The sequence below is a fragment of the Agelaius tricolor genome, unplaced genomic scaffold (genome assembly GCF_023055355.1).
Source record: "Agelaius tricolor isolate 1412-34295 unplaced genomic scaffold, bAgeTri1.0.p SCAF_2, whole genome shotgun sequence".
NCBI classification, from domain to species: domain Eukaryota; kingdom Metazoa; phylum Chordata; class Aves; order Passeriformes; family Icteridae; genus Agelaius; species Agelaius tricolor.
This window is the reverse complement of record NW_027269262.1, coordinates 79284036-79299745: the sequence shown is the minus strand read 5'-3', so window position 1 is coordinate 79299745 and position 15710 is coordinate 79284036. Positions and strand designations below refer to the sequence as shown.

At 40.6% G+C, this 15710-nt stretch overlaps 1 protein-coding gene across 1 annotated transcript in view; it reads right to left on the bottom strand.

The window, feature by feature from the left end:
- Positions 1 to 15710, bottom strand: part of SAMD12 (sterile alpha motif domain containing 12) — a 175200-nt gene that overhangs the window by 92131 nt on the left and 67359 nt on the right. Inside the window, exon 4 of the mRNA XM_071421690.1 lies at positions 447 to 587. Within this exon, the coding sequence (XP_071277791.1) occupies positions 447 to 587 (141 nt within the window). The remainder of the gene's footprint in view (positions 1 to 446; positions 588 to 15710) is intronic.

The window sequence follows — 15710 nt, the reverse complement described above, 5'->3', positions numbered from 1 at the left end:
CATCTGCAAAAAACAGTCTAACAGGTAATTTTCCACTGACAGCTCCTACCATAAAACAGGTGACAGAAATGACACTGTTTCACCTAACACTGTGTTTCATCTAACACTGAAAGTAAACAATTAATGCAAATTGGACAATGCTTTTAAAGACAATAAAGTCTTCCATCTATGCCCTTTATACATAATTATTTTCATCTTAGTAAGCAGACACTTAGGAAGGACCACCATCAAATTGTAGATGGAGCCTATTCATCACACAAAACAGGCAGCTGAACATCTCTATTTATTTATGCATTATTTTACTTTTTGATCCCCCCTTGGAAAGCATGTGGAATCTATGAGACATTTCCATGCATCATTTCTTGCAGAAGAACATCAAGTCACCTTTTTTGCCCTCAGGCAAACTTCCCCAATGTGATCTCAGTAAGTGTCCATATTTTCCATACCTTGTGTAAGCAGCTGGAGGTTTCGGACTTCTTCTCTCACCTTCAGCTGAAGGACTTGCTGCAGAATGTGCTGTCTCAGGCTTTCCTGGGCAATGCCCATTCGTTCAAGCTTTTTGTCAGTAAGTCTCAGCAAAGCACGGCCTGGAAGAAAAAGCCAAGAACAAAAATCACCCAAGAATTTCCATTAGTGCAATAGGCTCATTCTGACATGATAATTCACTACAGAAAAAATTCTCAGCCCTGAAATACCTTATTCTGAGCAGACATTGTTCCATCTGTTAGGTACTCCCTAACTGTTAGAGACCTATGTGCTACTCCTCCCTTTTCTATTGTTTTTCTGTATTGTTTTGGTACTTTGTGAGATAGAGGCATGTAAAAGAGGAATCTTGTGCCATTTTAGACAGCCAGTTGCTGTTCTTAAGGGCCAGTTGTTTTCCCATGGGTAGGACAACCCCTGTAAGTCTACAACTGACATAGGTGCCTAAATAGACTCTCACCTATTTTCAAACATCATGTCAAGAAATGAGTGAAAACCAATGACTGGGTTTTACAAATTAAATCAATTTAAGTTTTATCAGGGACAAATATTGTTGCAATTCAGATATGTCTATAGTTTATCAGCACCATTTCCCAGGATGGTTCTGTACTTCATGGTTCAGCCTTCCAAATCCCTCTTAAAAGCAAACTATCACAGCAAAATTGGAAAAAAAGCTCCAGAGATTTCTATCAATTATATCTAAAACACTCCCAAAAAATATTTTGTCCGACTATAAAAACCATCTGCCTATGGTCTTTGCAGGCATTCACTCCCAGTTTGTGACTTATCTTTAGTATTAGGTTAATGTTGAAACACAGGCCCAGGCAGATTGTAGATGTTAAAAAAATCAAACAATCTACGATTTTGCTAGTGGAACTCTGACTCCATCTTTTGGGCATGGCTATGCTATAAATAAACAGGAGCAAGGCTGTACACTGGCTGAGCCAACAGTAAGGAATTATTTGAACCAAGCAGAGAAACAAAGCATCAAGCAGAATTTTACCCTAGGAAGAAAATGAAAACTTACTTTCTTTGGTCTTGCCCACTGCTGTGGGGTAGTACAGGGAGGAGTATTGTGCAGCCCCCTACTGACTCTTATTGCCACTGTGCACATTTGCCATCTAAAGGTGCCCTGGCCAATGAAAACAAATCAAACTAGAGCTACATGGCTACTACCTTGAAAATGACCTGTTTGGTTCACTTTTTTAAACAGGTTCAACTTTTTACCTCCTCTGTTTTTTAATTATGAAAAACCCGTTCTTTGACTTCTCAGGCCTTATTCTGAAACCAGGAGAAGATAGCAAAGAACAAGTTATTCCCTCTGCAACACAGCAGCCTCTGTACTACCATTACTGTGGCTTTTGGATGAATGGTACAATTTAGCTCCTTAGAAAGTGTTACTCAACACAGCAAGATAAGGCCCTTACTCAATGTCTTTCCTTGCAAACTAGCAAGGAGTAGAAAATTTTTATAATTATTTTAATTAAAAAATTTAAGATAAATGCCAAAAATTTAAAGGGGCACAGAATATCTGCTCCAAACCAAGGAGTTAGCAGCATGCCTTTCACAAACTGCTGTATTTCACTCACGAGCAGTTCCACAGGATCTTGATATAACACAATGTAAAATACTGGGATATTACTATTAATAAAGCAAGATCTTATTGATCAGATAAAAATGACAGCATTCATAGATGTTCAGCCCTTCTGCATCTCTCAAACACTACACACTACAAAGGATGACCTTTTGACTAGGAAACCTTTCTTTGAAATCACAGAAAAGAAGAATTCTAAGGGTTAATGTAATTACAAACTATTGAAATTAAGTCTCTTGCAGATCAATGCCAGCTGTCCAATTCTCCTGGTGATAAAGGCAGCAATAATGACTTCAATTTTTATATTGTCTTATCACACTAAAATATCTTAAAGCAATTTATAAAGGATGTACAACAGTTCAAGAGTATGGTCTGTAATGTCAAATTAGCAACTGAAAGCAAATAAAAACACAAGAAACCAGTTTAAAGAGTGCCAACACCTGTCATCTTAGGGCAGTGAGTCAGCAACAGTAATATGAAAGGACAGACAGAGACCATGCATCTCATCCAGTGCCCTCCACCTCTTTTTGGCCATAGATACAGTCATTACTCTTTCCTTCCTCTGGGCAACTCTTTAGTTCATATTCAAATCGTTTTTCTACCCCAGCCACTGCCTTTGGAAGTTGAGTGTGCACAAAACAGAAATGTCTCTTTTCAACTCTTGGCATGTCAGCTCTCTGCTGCTTAGGCTCAAAGCATGATGCTATTGACTCATACTCTCTGTAGCAGCTTGCACAAATTGACTTAAATTAACTCTTTCTTACACCAAATCCAAAGTGACATGTTCAGGCAGTGATGAGGTGAGAAAGCAAACATCCAAATGTGGCATTTCAAGAATGCACTAAGGGACCTGATCGTGAAAATTCAATCCTCCTCATACCTTCTCCCCCCTCAACACCTAGAAGAACAACATCCAAGTCACAAGTGGAATAATTTTCATTCTGACACTAAATCATGCCTTTGAAAAGATATTTTTAGCGCCTGGACCAGTCACTAAAGCCAATTAGTCACTAAGGCCAAGATCCTGACAATCAGCTAATGCTTTTGGATGCTTCCCTGTCTTGCTTTGTGTATTATGCATATCTGAAAGAGTAATCATTTTGTGCTAAGAACTCTGTGTTATTGAACATTGAAGCCAACTGTCCAGAAATTTGTGGAGTCTCTGTCTTTGGAAGCATTCAAAATCTGTTTGACAGGGTCCTGAGCTGGACTTGTCCCTGCTTTGAGTAGATGATTGCCAGTGATGTCTTCCAACATCATCTGTTCTGTGAACTAACCTGCATGAAGGATCTTGATCTAAATACCTATTTTCTTTTAAAAAGCTGAGATTAACAAAGGAAATTATTAAGAATACACAAAAGATGGCCATTTTATCAAGCAACATGGTTAAACAGAGAGACAGCTATGCAGTAAAAATTGGGGGTAGATTTTTAATTTTCAGAGTGCAGATATATTATCAAAAGCAGAACATTTCTAAGAGTATATACTGATCTTTGCTCAGACACAAGTAGAATAAACTTAACTACCATTGCAGGAAAATTTCCCAACACTACAGAACAGACACCACCTCTTAGATGTAATAGTTACCTGCCCAGCAGGAACATTTTTTTCAAACAGAACATTTTTTTCAAAAGCACCTAAACTAAGAGAACCATAAGGGTCCCAGTGACAAACACCTAGGCCTTGGTTCAGGCTAGCTGGAAGGCTGGAAACCAAATGTTTTAAACAAAACTCCACAACTCCCTCAGTATCTGCACATGTCTTTTAACACCTAAACCCCAGCCCTCTCATACTCAGGGCAGATCTGCCGTGGAATGTTCTGAGCTACCCTGAGGGCAAACACAAACTATAAAACACTTTCCAGCTTAATAATAGATTGATGGCCTAATTTTTTCTAATATGACTTAGCTGCTACAGATCTCATTGAATCAAGCTGGGATTAGATGAAAATCTGAATGGAGGGAGAAACATTGCATGCCACAGAACATTAGCATGAGTATAAGCACTGGTCCAATGGGGCTGGCATTGGCCCTTGAGCAAGGAAGGCAGCACACACTGCTGTACCTAATGAGAAATGCTCAGCCCTCCCTGCACTGCTATATCCTTCTGCTCTTCCCCCAAGTGCCAGTGTACAGACACACAGAGGGACACCTCACAAGCAGCCTTGAAAGAACACTTTCAATGGAGGCAAAGGGCCAGGTAAGAAAGGGCTTATTTAACAAGTGCAAAGAACTGAAGAAATACAGGGAAACAAGAGCAGATAGCAGTGAGAGGCTGATCTGACACAAAACCCTGATGAAAACTATGAGTAATTTAAAGCTGATGAAAATAATAAACCACAAGTGGGAACAAATGATGGTGTGAAATATGGCCAAGACAGGTGACCTTGTCTTCCAAGTACAGTATGAAAGGTATACCTGATCTTGATCTTGCACCTATACTGAACATCAAGACAAGATGTTCAGTTTACTTACTTGTAAAACCTGAAAAAACAGGAAAATGAGATTTACTAAGCCCCTAATTATGTAAGATGAAAAATGTTTCAAGTTTAGACTTAAATGCTGCAAATGCCATTTTATTCTTAGTTAATAGATAACAGTGTGTTTCTCTAGTTTTTCAAACGTGGTGCTTTTGTGTTTACATGAAACAGTCTGATCACAGCTTTCCTCTTGCTTAAACAGGGTGATTGTTGGCTTCTCTTGACTGCCTTGGACATATCTTGTAAGAAATTTCCATGACAGAGACACAGGCATAAACATCATTGTTCAGGTGCTGGTGAGACACAAGTATAAAACTCTCATCATATACTCAGGAAAGAATGCAAACAAGAATGGGCAGAGACAGAGGCTATGATTTCATAGTGAGGAATGGCAAAATTATGAGAGGAGGCAGAAATAGAATAATCATCTACAGAATGAGACTAGCCTCATGATGGCAGTGGGGGGAGATGAACACTGGCAAAAGAGAAGAACTATTAGACTGAATATATATACTATATATATAAAATACATATAATCCCTGACTATATTAGGGAACTGATTTGAAAAGAGAACAAATGGGTGTGATTACAATTGAAGATGCTGAGTTCAGAAATATCTTTTAAAAGAAACAGCACAAACCAGAAATCAATCAAATTTTCAGAGCAAACTTCATATAACTTCCTGATGCTTCTCTGGATAACCTATCAGATCTTCTACAGTCCTACATTTTCTGCTTTTCCCATGAGAATTTAAGACCCTGTCTCTCCTTCTCATGCCTGTCTCATCACTAGTCAACCAGACACATTAGCCACTTTGTCATCAATGCCTTGTGGCAAATCTACAGCTCTTCCTGCAAAGGCAGCTAGATCTGATTTGTCTTACTAATCATTTTAGCCCTAAGACTAATGCAGACTCTTGGTAAACTGCAACTTGCATTACCATCCTCTTTGTCCCCCTTCAGGTATCTAATATGTCACCAATCAGGGAAGACTTACTTGCTTTAAAAGTAAAAATGGATTCATTTTTCATCCGACTTACCATAGCAGCAAACACCTCATTGATCTACCTGCTAGCATAAGAGCAGCTGCCAGCCTAAGCAGCTCCCAAAATTGCCACTGGCACCTCCTGGTACTTCTGATGTGATGAAAAAATCTCAGCTGGGGACCAGCTAAAATAGACAGGAGACACAAAGTATTCTGGTACAGAAATAAAGAAGAAGGAACAATAGTTTCTAATGATAGGGACCAGGAGAAGCAGAGAAGACTATTTAACCTTGAAGAATATTAAAGATCTCCTGCTGGGGAAGTTCTCCAACATCTGAGCCAGCATTCTTGTACTTTCTCATCCTGTTAACAAAATCAGTAAACCTCCATGAGGCCATAGGAATTACCTTCTGGTAAGACACATGAATGGAAGAAGCCCATGACTCCAGGATATCTACAGGGGAAGCACAGGAAACCTGGTTTACAGGAAGGCTCAGGTGTCAATTTGCTCATGTATCAAACTAGCTTTGGACCCACTTTTATTTGTTAGTACCATCAAAGATGATTCTCTGTCTCTTTCTCACTCATTATTTGCTGGAACTGGATGACACCCATTCTATAATAGAGTTTCTCAAAGAAAACACTGTAATATTGGTCAATAAACATCTGATCAAACTCAAAGAGGCAGCTATGTAAACAAAGGCACTTTCTGAATATTATCTGCATCCCTTGTTTCAACATGATGTCTGTTTATAGTTCTGACAAGATGAAGTGATGACTATTTTTATTTCTGCGAATAAATCCACAATGAAACAAGTTTATTTCCATAAAGCCCTTCTCAGGTCTCAGTTTTTTGCACCATCCCATCTTTCCTTCCTCCACACTTCCGAACCACAAGCATGAACAGAATATGAAAGAAAAGTAACTCAACAGAATCTTTAACTTAGCTGCATTATCAAATATAAAACTAGCAACAGCCAAAACATGGCTTTCTTTCTAAATTTGTTTCTGACAAACTTACTAAGATGTCAGTGTTGCATGTGTCAAGCTATTTAATTCAGATTACTTAGTTTGATGTAACTTCCTCTCACCTTGGTCCTGCCTTTCCCAATTCCCTCTATATTCTATCATCTACCACTGTCAATTTCTATTCTCTTAATTCTGATACAGTCCTTTGTGCTATGTATCTCCTGTTCAACGACAGCCTCTGAAATTTCAATTAGCAGATGTCTTTCTGACACTCAGTCCTCCTTGCCTCTTCCCAGGGATGTCTCCCAGGTAGCTGCCCCCAGCTGCTTCTCCCCAGGCCTCTCTCTCTGAGGCTGCTGTGCTCCTGACACAGGCTCAGGCACATCCATCAGCTCAGTCACAACCACGCTGGATTTATGCTACTGAGCAAAATCAAAAAACCAGCAGTAATGGTGAAGTCATGTAAGAATACTGAAAGACAGTGAGTTAACAGAGCATGGACCTGGAATATTCAATTTAGGAACTGCAATTTAAAAGTATGCTTCTTTGTCCCTGGTACTTCCAGCCAAGTAGCTTAAGAGTCCAGGTTGAAAATTAACTGAAGACAACAATCCTTCTCCAGAAGTGAAATTCTCCTGACTCCCAACTCCTGCCATAACGAAAGCAAGCAATTCCTGCTCCTTGACTTACCCACACATTTCCAAGGAATTAATTAATTGCATACATCGTGGGATCACACATCCTTATATGACAGAGTCATTTAGGCTGGAAAAAGCCTTTCAGATCAACTATTAACCCAGCACTGTCAAGACCAACCCTAAACCATGCCCTAAGAGGCACAGCCACATGCCTCTTAAATACCTCCAGGGTTGGTGACTCTACCACTTCCCTAGGCAGCCTATTCCAAGGATTTTTGGCAAGAAGCTTTTCCTAATATCCAATATAAATCTTCTCTGGTAGGGTTGTTGTAACCCATGTGCAGGACCTGGCACTCTGCCTTGTTGAACCATACATTTGGGCTTGGGGCACCAACCCAGCCTGTCCAGATCCCTCTGCAGAGCCTTCCTGCCCACCAGCAGATCAACACTCCCACCCAACCTGGTGTTGTCTGCAAACTTACCAAAAATGCCCTCAGTCCTTTTGTCCAGATCATCAATGAAAGTCTTAAGCAGAACTGCTAGAGATACGTAAGAGCCTTAGTTATAATTTTTTTAAATTAATGTATTAATTACTCTAGTGTCTAATGATTTACAGATATATTCAAAAATATCTTTATTCTAAAACAATATTAGAATACAAATCTCATTACAGAGAAGGGAAAGGGTTAATGAGAGACTGTGTATCATGATTACTGGAAGTGGTTCAGTTGGTAATTTACTGTACTGATGGGAACTATATTGATTTCTTACAAGTCTTGAGTAAAAGACTATTAGATGGTCCTGTTTTTCAGATGAACATATTCAGCACCTGATGATTTTAATAGGAGGAAATAGTAATAACTTGAATTCCCTTCTGAAATATAAATTCAGGCACAAATCATATTACAGCACTTTTCAAGCATACTGTAAAATGTGAGACAACCATTTTTAGTGCTCTCAGGAAGGACCCAATAGGACCCACAAAGTAAATTAAGGATAAATGTAAACCTTTAGCAGGCAGTCTGTAAATCAACATTGCTTGTTGTACATACATCTGCTACCCTACTTCCTGAACATACAAAATTATATATTATCGACAGCTATATACAGACATAATACTGACATATAATAACGAGCTTTTATTATATTGCACATCGTATATTTTAGGAAAAAACCCTAGGACTATTGTTTGTTGGTACCTGTGTGCTAGATTTATGGTGCCCCTATTCAAATAAACATCCCCAAGGTCTTTCCTGTTCATGATGGAGTGAGTGAATCTGTCAACACGTTTGGTTTTGTTCAGCATCAGCAGGACACGCAGTTCTTCAATTCCTTGTTAATATAATGTTGCTCCCTGTGCATCACATTATGCACTATATATCCCCTTTCTTTATTAATTTTTTAAAAATCACATTAGATCATTCTTGCTGGCAAGAGTCTTGTAAATTTATTCAGGAGTAAACATACATTCCTATATTATAATGTACAGCTTCTACACAGAACAGATTAGGAAAGGGAAAGATGATTTGGAAAGCATTAGACTTTGACTGAAGTCTTTAAAACAAACTCAAACAAGAACTTTTGCTGTAACTCCTAATGGCAGACCTTACAAAAATCAGATTTCTTGCAGAAAAAAGGGATCATTTATTACCACAAGAAAACCATAAACAAACACACACCAAAAGACCCCAACACTCATTCTTGAAGTGACTAACCCAAGTGGAATTGGGAAATCCCTGACATCACACAGAAGACAATCCATTTATAAGCAAAATCCTTCATTGTTTTCAAGCGTTGGGTCTGGCTGAGGCAGAGCTCATTTTCCCCTCAGCAGCCCTCAGAGCCTGTGCTTTGTGGCAGCAGCTGGGAAGCCACTGAGAACACAGTGTTTTGGCTATTGCTGAGCAGTGCTCCCTCCCACAGCATCCACGCTGTCTTTCCAACATCTCCCCCCACACCAGCAGGCATGGGATGGGCAAAATCTTGGGAAAGGACACAACCAGGACAGCTGACACAAACTGAGTAAAGTGATATTCCATATCACATGACATATGATCAGACATAAAAGCTAAGAAATAAGAAGAGGAAAGGAGTACCTTCATTATTTCAATATGTTTGCCTTCCAGAACAACCCCTACATGTGCTGAAGTCCTGCTTCCCAGGAAGTCACCAGACATCACTTCCTGATGGGATATAGAGAATTAAATCTTTGGGGTTTTTCCTTTGCCTGAGTGTCACATTTTATTTTAGTAAACTGCCTGTATCTCAGCCTACGAGGTTTTTTCCATCTTATTTCCTTCCCCCGCCTTGCTGAGGGGAGGAGAGGAGAGACCTGGGGGGCACCTGGTGTCAGGTGAAGATCAACCCACCACAGTCACGCCTCGCAAGCAGATCTTGGGGACCATCTGACTCATTCTGCTGGGGACAGCCAGCCCCTCTTCCTCCTGATTACTCTAACTGCCACACAGCATTTAGGCAAAAACCTACACAAAGAAGAAGTCTTTGAAACATGTTTAATTCATTTTCTGAGTTTCTTTTAGTGCCAAACTAGTGGGAAGCATAGAGGACCGACATAATGTGAGCAGACAGCTTACTGTACTGCATTGCAGAAGGTCTGTGGGCCATCAAAGCTCCAGCAGCACTCCAGAATTTGAGAACTTACATTTGCTAATAAGATTTTCTAATCGCTGCTTTGTTTAAAAGAAAAAGAGAAAAATTAAAATGTTATTAAATATTAAAATAAGATTTCATATCCCAATGCTGAGGTACATACAGTATTAAAACACTTCCCAGTCTGTATCTCTAGGTCTCTCCTGTTCCACATTGCTATCTCCAAGCAGCTTGCAGTGATGCTGTCTTCCACACCCATACCAGCTTAATCCTTCATTTTTAAAATAAAAATAAAATTGAGAAAGTTTTTTCGTTAATATTCATGTGGTTAATAATTCATACTAATAAAAATGGAAAATTAAAAGCAACATGCAGGTTAAGCACTGTAGACTGCTTCAACTCTCCTAACCTGAAGGAGGAACCAGCCACATCTCTCCAGATGTATGTTTTGCTCTAGCATTGCTCTTTGGGGACTTGAATTAGAAGCCTGGCACATGTCAGGTGGCACACATCTCCTCTGATATGCCTTGAACTTATTGTCTATACTGCCCATTTTATAACCTAGGGAAAAATAAATTTCCATTTGTAAAAGTTACCTCTACTCAATGATATGCACAGTCTAACAGACACAGGCAATAACCTGTTGTTGCACTGCTGGCTTAGCAGTACACCAAACTTTGCATTTCTTCCAGCTTTTATTACTGTAGCTGTGAGGAGAATCAGGACATAAGGATTTTATTTGGCTGGTGTTGTAGTGCGTTCTTATATTTTGTAATACTTTAAAGTAGTTTGTTTTGTATTCCCATGTTCTTCCCAAATGGTTTATCCCAGACTGTACCCCCCCCCCCCCCCCCCTCCTTTTCCCTCTACTTGTGTTATCCCTTTCCCGGGATAAGATCTCCAAAACCCCCACCCTGGCTCTCTGTCAGTCACCTCGACATCCCAGCCCCTTATCCAGAAGTTTCGGTCCAAGTTGTCGAGTGATTAGCCAGAGGCCAGAGGTCAGCCCCCCAAGTCCTGCCCCATACGCTGTTTTGTATGTCTGTCCCCCCAGCACCCATCCCCCAGAGATACCTATTGGTCAGTAGGATTTTATCTATGTTAGTTTCCTCCCCCCTTTAAATGTGAGCTCCGGACATTCCCCCGGGGCTCTCAGCAGGAGGCCCCTGAGGTATAGGAGCTCCTTCGGGACTCCTTAATAAAACCTTGGAATACCCCCTGCTGGGAGTCGGCCCCTTTCCTCTTCCACCGACGTCTCGGTCGTCTCTGCTGCAGCGAAGGCAGCCAGCCTGAGTGCCCTCAGCACCCTCGGGGCACAGAGAGTGTCTCCCCGCAGTCGGCCGTGGTGGGGCTGCACCCCCCACTCTCTGCCGACCCGGGTAAGGCCCAGGGACATTGAGAGGCCTGCAGAGAGACTGAGACAGGCTGGTGTATTCCTCCTATTTAATAGTTACACTTGACCTGTAGAACACTGTGAGACAGTCATTTTGGATCAGAAAAAAACCCCAGATACCTAAGCAACAAATGATTGTAGCTACTTTTTAAGCAACTCATCCCTGTAACAGAATCCAGACCTTATTTTTTAAACTCTGTATTCTGTACCTCCAGAATCTGGCTCAACAATAATATTAATAATAATGACCCAAAACCAATGTGCAGGAGCCTTACCAGAGGCTGCAGCCCAGCACTGTGGCCCAAAAGGAACATGCAGCCCAGCCCCTGGCTCTAGCTTTGGGTCTCATTCTCCCAAGCAAAACAAAAGCTTGTTTTCCACTACAAAGTGCAGGAAAATGTTGTGGGAACTTTTTTTAATAAAATAACTGCTATAGCTAGGAGCAAGGGAGCTCTTCCAAAAAGATGGAGACAGGTCATCTTCAAACTTCCAGCAGAACATGCCCAGCTCCTGCTCCAGGCAGGGGGCTGGCCCAGGTCCTGCTGAGCTGGGGCTGCACTGACCTTCCTGTGATGCACTTGGCAATCTCTGGGCAGGGTGCAAGGGCTCCAAGCTCTGCCAGCTCCCCGCCTCTTTCCAAGACCAGACACAGAGAACCCACCCCAGCCCTCCCTTTCCTACATGCTAGAGAAAGGGCAAACTGCCCTGGCAGGTGGATGGTTTGGAGGAGGATTTGAAAGCCCTCAGTCTAAAGGGGAAGCCAGACTTATTTTCCCTTCTGCTTTCCTGCTCAGATTGGGAAAATGTTGGGCATGCATAAAGAATCAGCTGCAGGCACTGAGGTAAATCCATGGCTAAAATAAAAAGGGAAACAAGATGTTCAGGTGCCTCCAGGCTTTTTCAGAAACCACAAAAGGGACTAATCTGGATCATAATTTAGGAGTTCACTTTTCAATCCAGAGCATCACACCTAGGACCTGAGTTAGGCATAATGGGATCTGTGTGTGTCACTCACTGGCTGTTCAGCAGCAGATGTCTAAAAAAGAGCTTGGGACAAAATACTCTCTCATTCCCCAAAAGCTTGTGATTTAGCAACTAATTAACAAAAACAAAGTTGACTAATTTTAGCTACAGCTGAGCCTAAGGTCAGTGGATGGCTTCCAGTGACTATAGCAATACTTAGAGCTGCTTGTGATAGGAATTTCATCAACATTTTAAAATGGCAGAAAAATTCTGCCATTTCCAATGTGATTTGATTTAGCAGGAAGGGGCAAAACAAGAAAAAAGTGCTGCAAGGTAAACCCAAACTAATTAAAATGAAACACTAGTTAAAAGATGAAGCTAATTCACAATCAGAACCGCCTAGCAGTGAAATGGGTGATTCTCAGGTCCTTGTGCTCTGGAAATGGAGTTTTTGGAAGAGACTGTTCAGAGGAGCTCAGTTTATTGGTGTCTGTACAAGAGGGAGGCAGCAGTAGTGGAGAGCTCTTTATCTCTGCATGAGATCTAACATTCAAAAAGGCCTTGGGAAAAAAGCGTGGGAAAAAGTAGAAGGAAGACAAGGAAATTTATATAAATCAAACAAGTACCAGTAAATTCCCAAACCTCAGGTAATATGGGGTGTTTTTCTGCTTTATATTATATTGGCTTTCTGATAGCTTCAGTGGGTTTTCTTTCTACTATAAATTAAATTTTTCCTTTCAGACAGAACAGCAAACATTAAATCACTGTATTATGTATGAATCTTCAGTTACACCTTGTTTTCAGAAAGAATAAATGGAGAGGACACATTTGAATGCATGACATGATCCACCTTTAAGTCTTTCTTTAAAGAGGCACTGAGTTGAACAAACACTAATCAACCTATAAAATCAGATTAGAGAAAAAGCAACAACTGTGGCTAGTGAATGTATTATAACCCTTATTGGCAATTTGCCGGTGATAATTTTTATAGAGGAGAATTCTGGAAACGATCATCATGGAAATTTCCTACAGTAACACTGCAGACTAACCCTCAGCCAGGAGATGAGCAGATCTCACCCTCACACACCCTGAGCAGATGTCACAGTGTTTAAGCACAGTTCTTTCACTCACAGAATATGCATTAGGAACCAGTGACACACTGGTTAAGCGCAGGGCGAGATGCTTTACTCATGCAGAGAGGGACTATTCCGACAGGTTGAGTGAAGGTGCTGTCACTTGTATCAGTGCTCAGACACAAATATACACAATAATTTTTCCACTGGTTTACACACACACATACAAAGAAAACAGAGGAGGAAAACATCATTTCCAGCCTGGCAAAACTTTCCTAAACCACAAGAGTCTAGAGAATGTTTTTTGAGTACTGAGCCACAAATTGAATCCTCAGTCAAGTACTAAATTGTTTATCTTCATCTCCATTCATTAGCTTGCACTCAGTCTTCAATACAAAAGCCAAATCATTTTAGGGTTAGTTTCAAATGTGATTTTGATTATGCACAAAAGACAATTTCTTGTTTCTTTGTTATAAATAAACATTTAGGCTTAACTCTCTTTCCTGGGTTGTAGACATGTCTTGTGAAACTCCAGCATGTAACAATATTCAGATATCAAGAGCTGAAGAGCATCAATATAAACCAAAAAAGTGACAACAGATATTATTAAATAATTTACTTCATCTTCCAGTGCATAATTAAAATTCTAAATCAAATATCCAGATATGTAAATACTCTTCACTCAAGTCACTAATATTTCTTTGTAATGTTCTCCTTTGTGTCACCTTTGTGATACCCATTTTGCTTGGTTTTCCTCACCAGCTTTTTTCTGTTTTCTTCCCACTGAAACAAGCTCTTTTCTGCAGTTTTCTCAACTACAAAGCTCCCCGGTAAGCCATATGTGAGCACTGACAGTATGAATTCCTGTAAATACCCCTGAATTAAATCAGCTGGATGATATGTAGGATCACAGCTGTCTATAGATTGAAGTATCAATTACAAATCCTTTGGCACAGTTGCATAAGAAGCTGATCTAAATCAAGTTATTTCCTGTCTGCTCCCAAGCTATTTTCTGATGACCTTTGAAAATGGGCAAGCCAAGATTCTTTCTGCATCATACAGCAAGACATAGGTACTCCCAGTCATGGCCTCAGGACCTTGTATCTGCTCTCAGCAGCCGTGTTCTACTTAAATGATAAGGATCAGATCACATAAGATCCATTCATAATGGTGTAAGAAACATTTTCATTATTCAGTGAGCAAAAAAAGACCTGGGATCCTGGTGAATACCAAGCTGTATGTAAGCCAGAAATGTGCCCTTTCAGCCAAGAAGGTCAGCTGTTGGAACCCTGGTTACTGAGAATTCTAGACTTTCCTGGGCTGCAGTAGGATATAGCATTTCCAGCAGGTCCAAGGAGGTGATCCTTAGCTTCTACATGACCCTGATGAGGCCACACCTGGAATGCTTTGTCCTGTTCTGGAATCCCCAGTATAAGAGAGACACAGACATACTGGAGCAAGATCAACAAAAGACCACAAAGATGATTAATATATTGGGGCATTTGTAAGGTAAGGAAAGGCTGAGAGAGTTGAGATTGCTCAGACAGGAAGAGAGAAGGCTCAGGGGGAGCTTTCCAACATATGTAAACACCTAACAGAAGGAATAAAGAGACAATGGCCACAAACTGAAACAAAGGAAATTCCATTTAATTGTAAAGAACCTTTTTTGAGTGTGCTTAAACACTGGAACAAAGGTTCTGAAAAGTTGCTGAGTTTCCATTCTTGGAGATACAGCTGACAGGACACAGCTCTGGACAATCTGCTCTAGTGAGCCCTGCTTTGAGCAGGAGGTTGGAAGATGACCTTCAGAGTTCCTTCTAACCACAGTGACTGTGATTCTATTCCATGAAGGTACAGAGCAGCAAATCAGGCAGCCTGAACTTCAAGAGAGTTAGCAAGGTCACAACTAGCAGGTACTGAATCCCAGAGTCTTACGTACTTTGTGTATCAATGTATTCAATTGAAATGTGGAAACCAAGGAGTCAGGTGAAAAAATACCTACCTACCCTCAAAATTGTTTAGATACAAGTGTACACCACCTACAGAATCCCTCAGCAGCAGCATCCAGATATTGGATTTCTCTCAAGAAAATGCTGTAAGTAGCAAGGTTAGAAGAGCAGAAGGATGGAGTCTATTTGGCTTGTAAAATGTGGGATTTTTCAGCCCTTTGAAGGTCATCTGATGTCACCCATTCTGAAAAGAGGACTGCATGTGGTTCCAAGAACATCCATTCTCCACTGCTGTCCACACCATTAAATTAACCACTGCCACCAAGGTTCAGCTGCTGGAACTCAGTTGTTTGTACTATCAAATCACCCCTGAGATTTCATGGCCCACTGACCTGGGTCACCTAACAGTTCCTCAGAAACTTCCAGGTATATTTCAGGAATGAGCAGAGGCTGGGGGCTATTTTCCACAAATGGCATAACACAACCATCCTATCCTTAGGAGTAAGAACCTCTAGCAGCATGGGCACAAGTTGTTGTAATTGCTTACTATTAGCCCCAGTGTCAAATGATGTTTG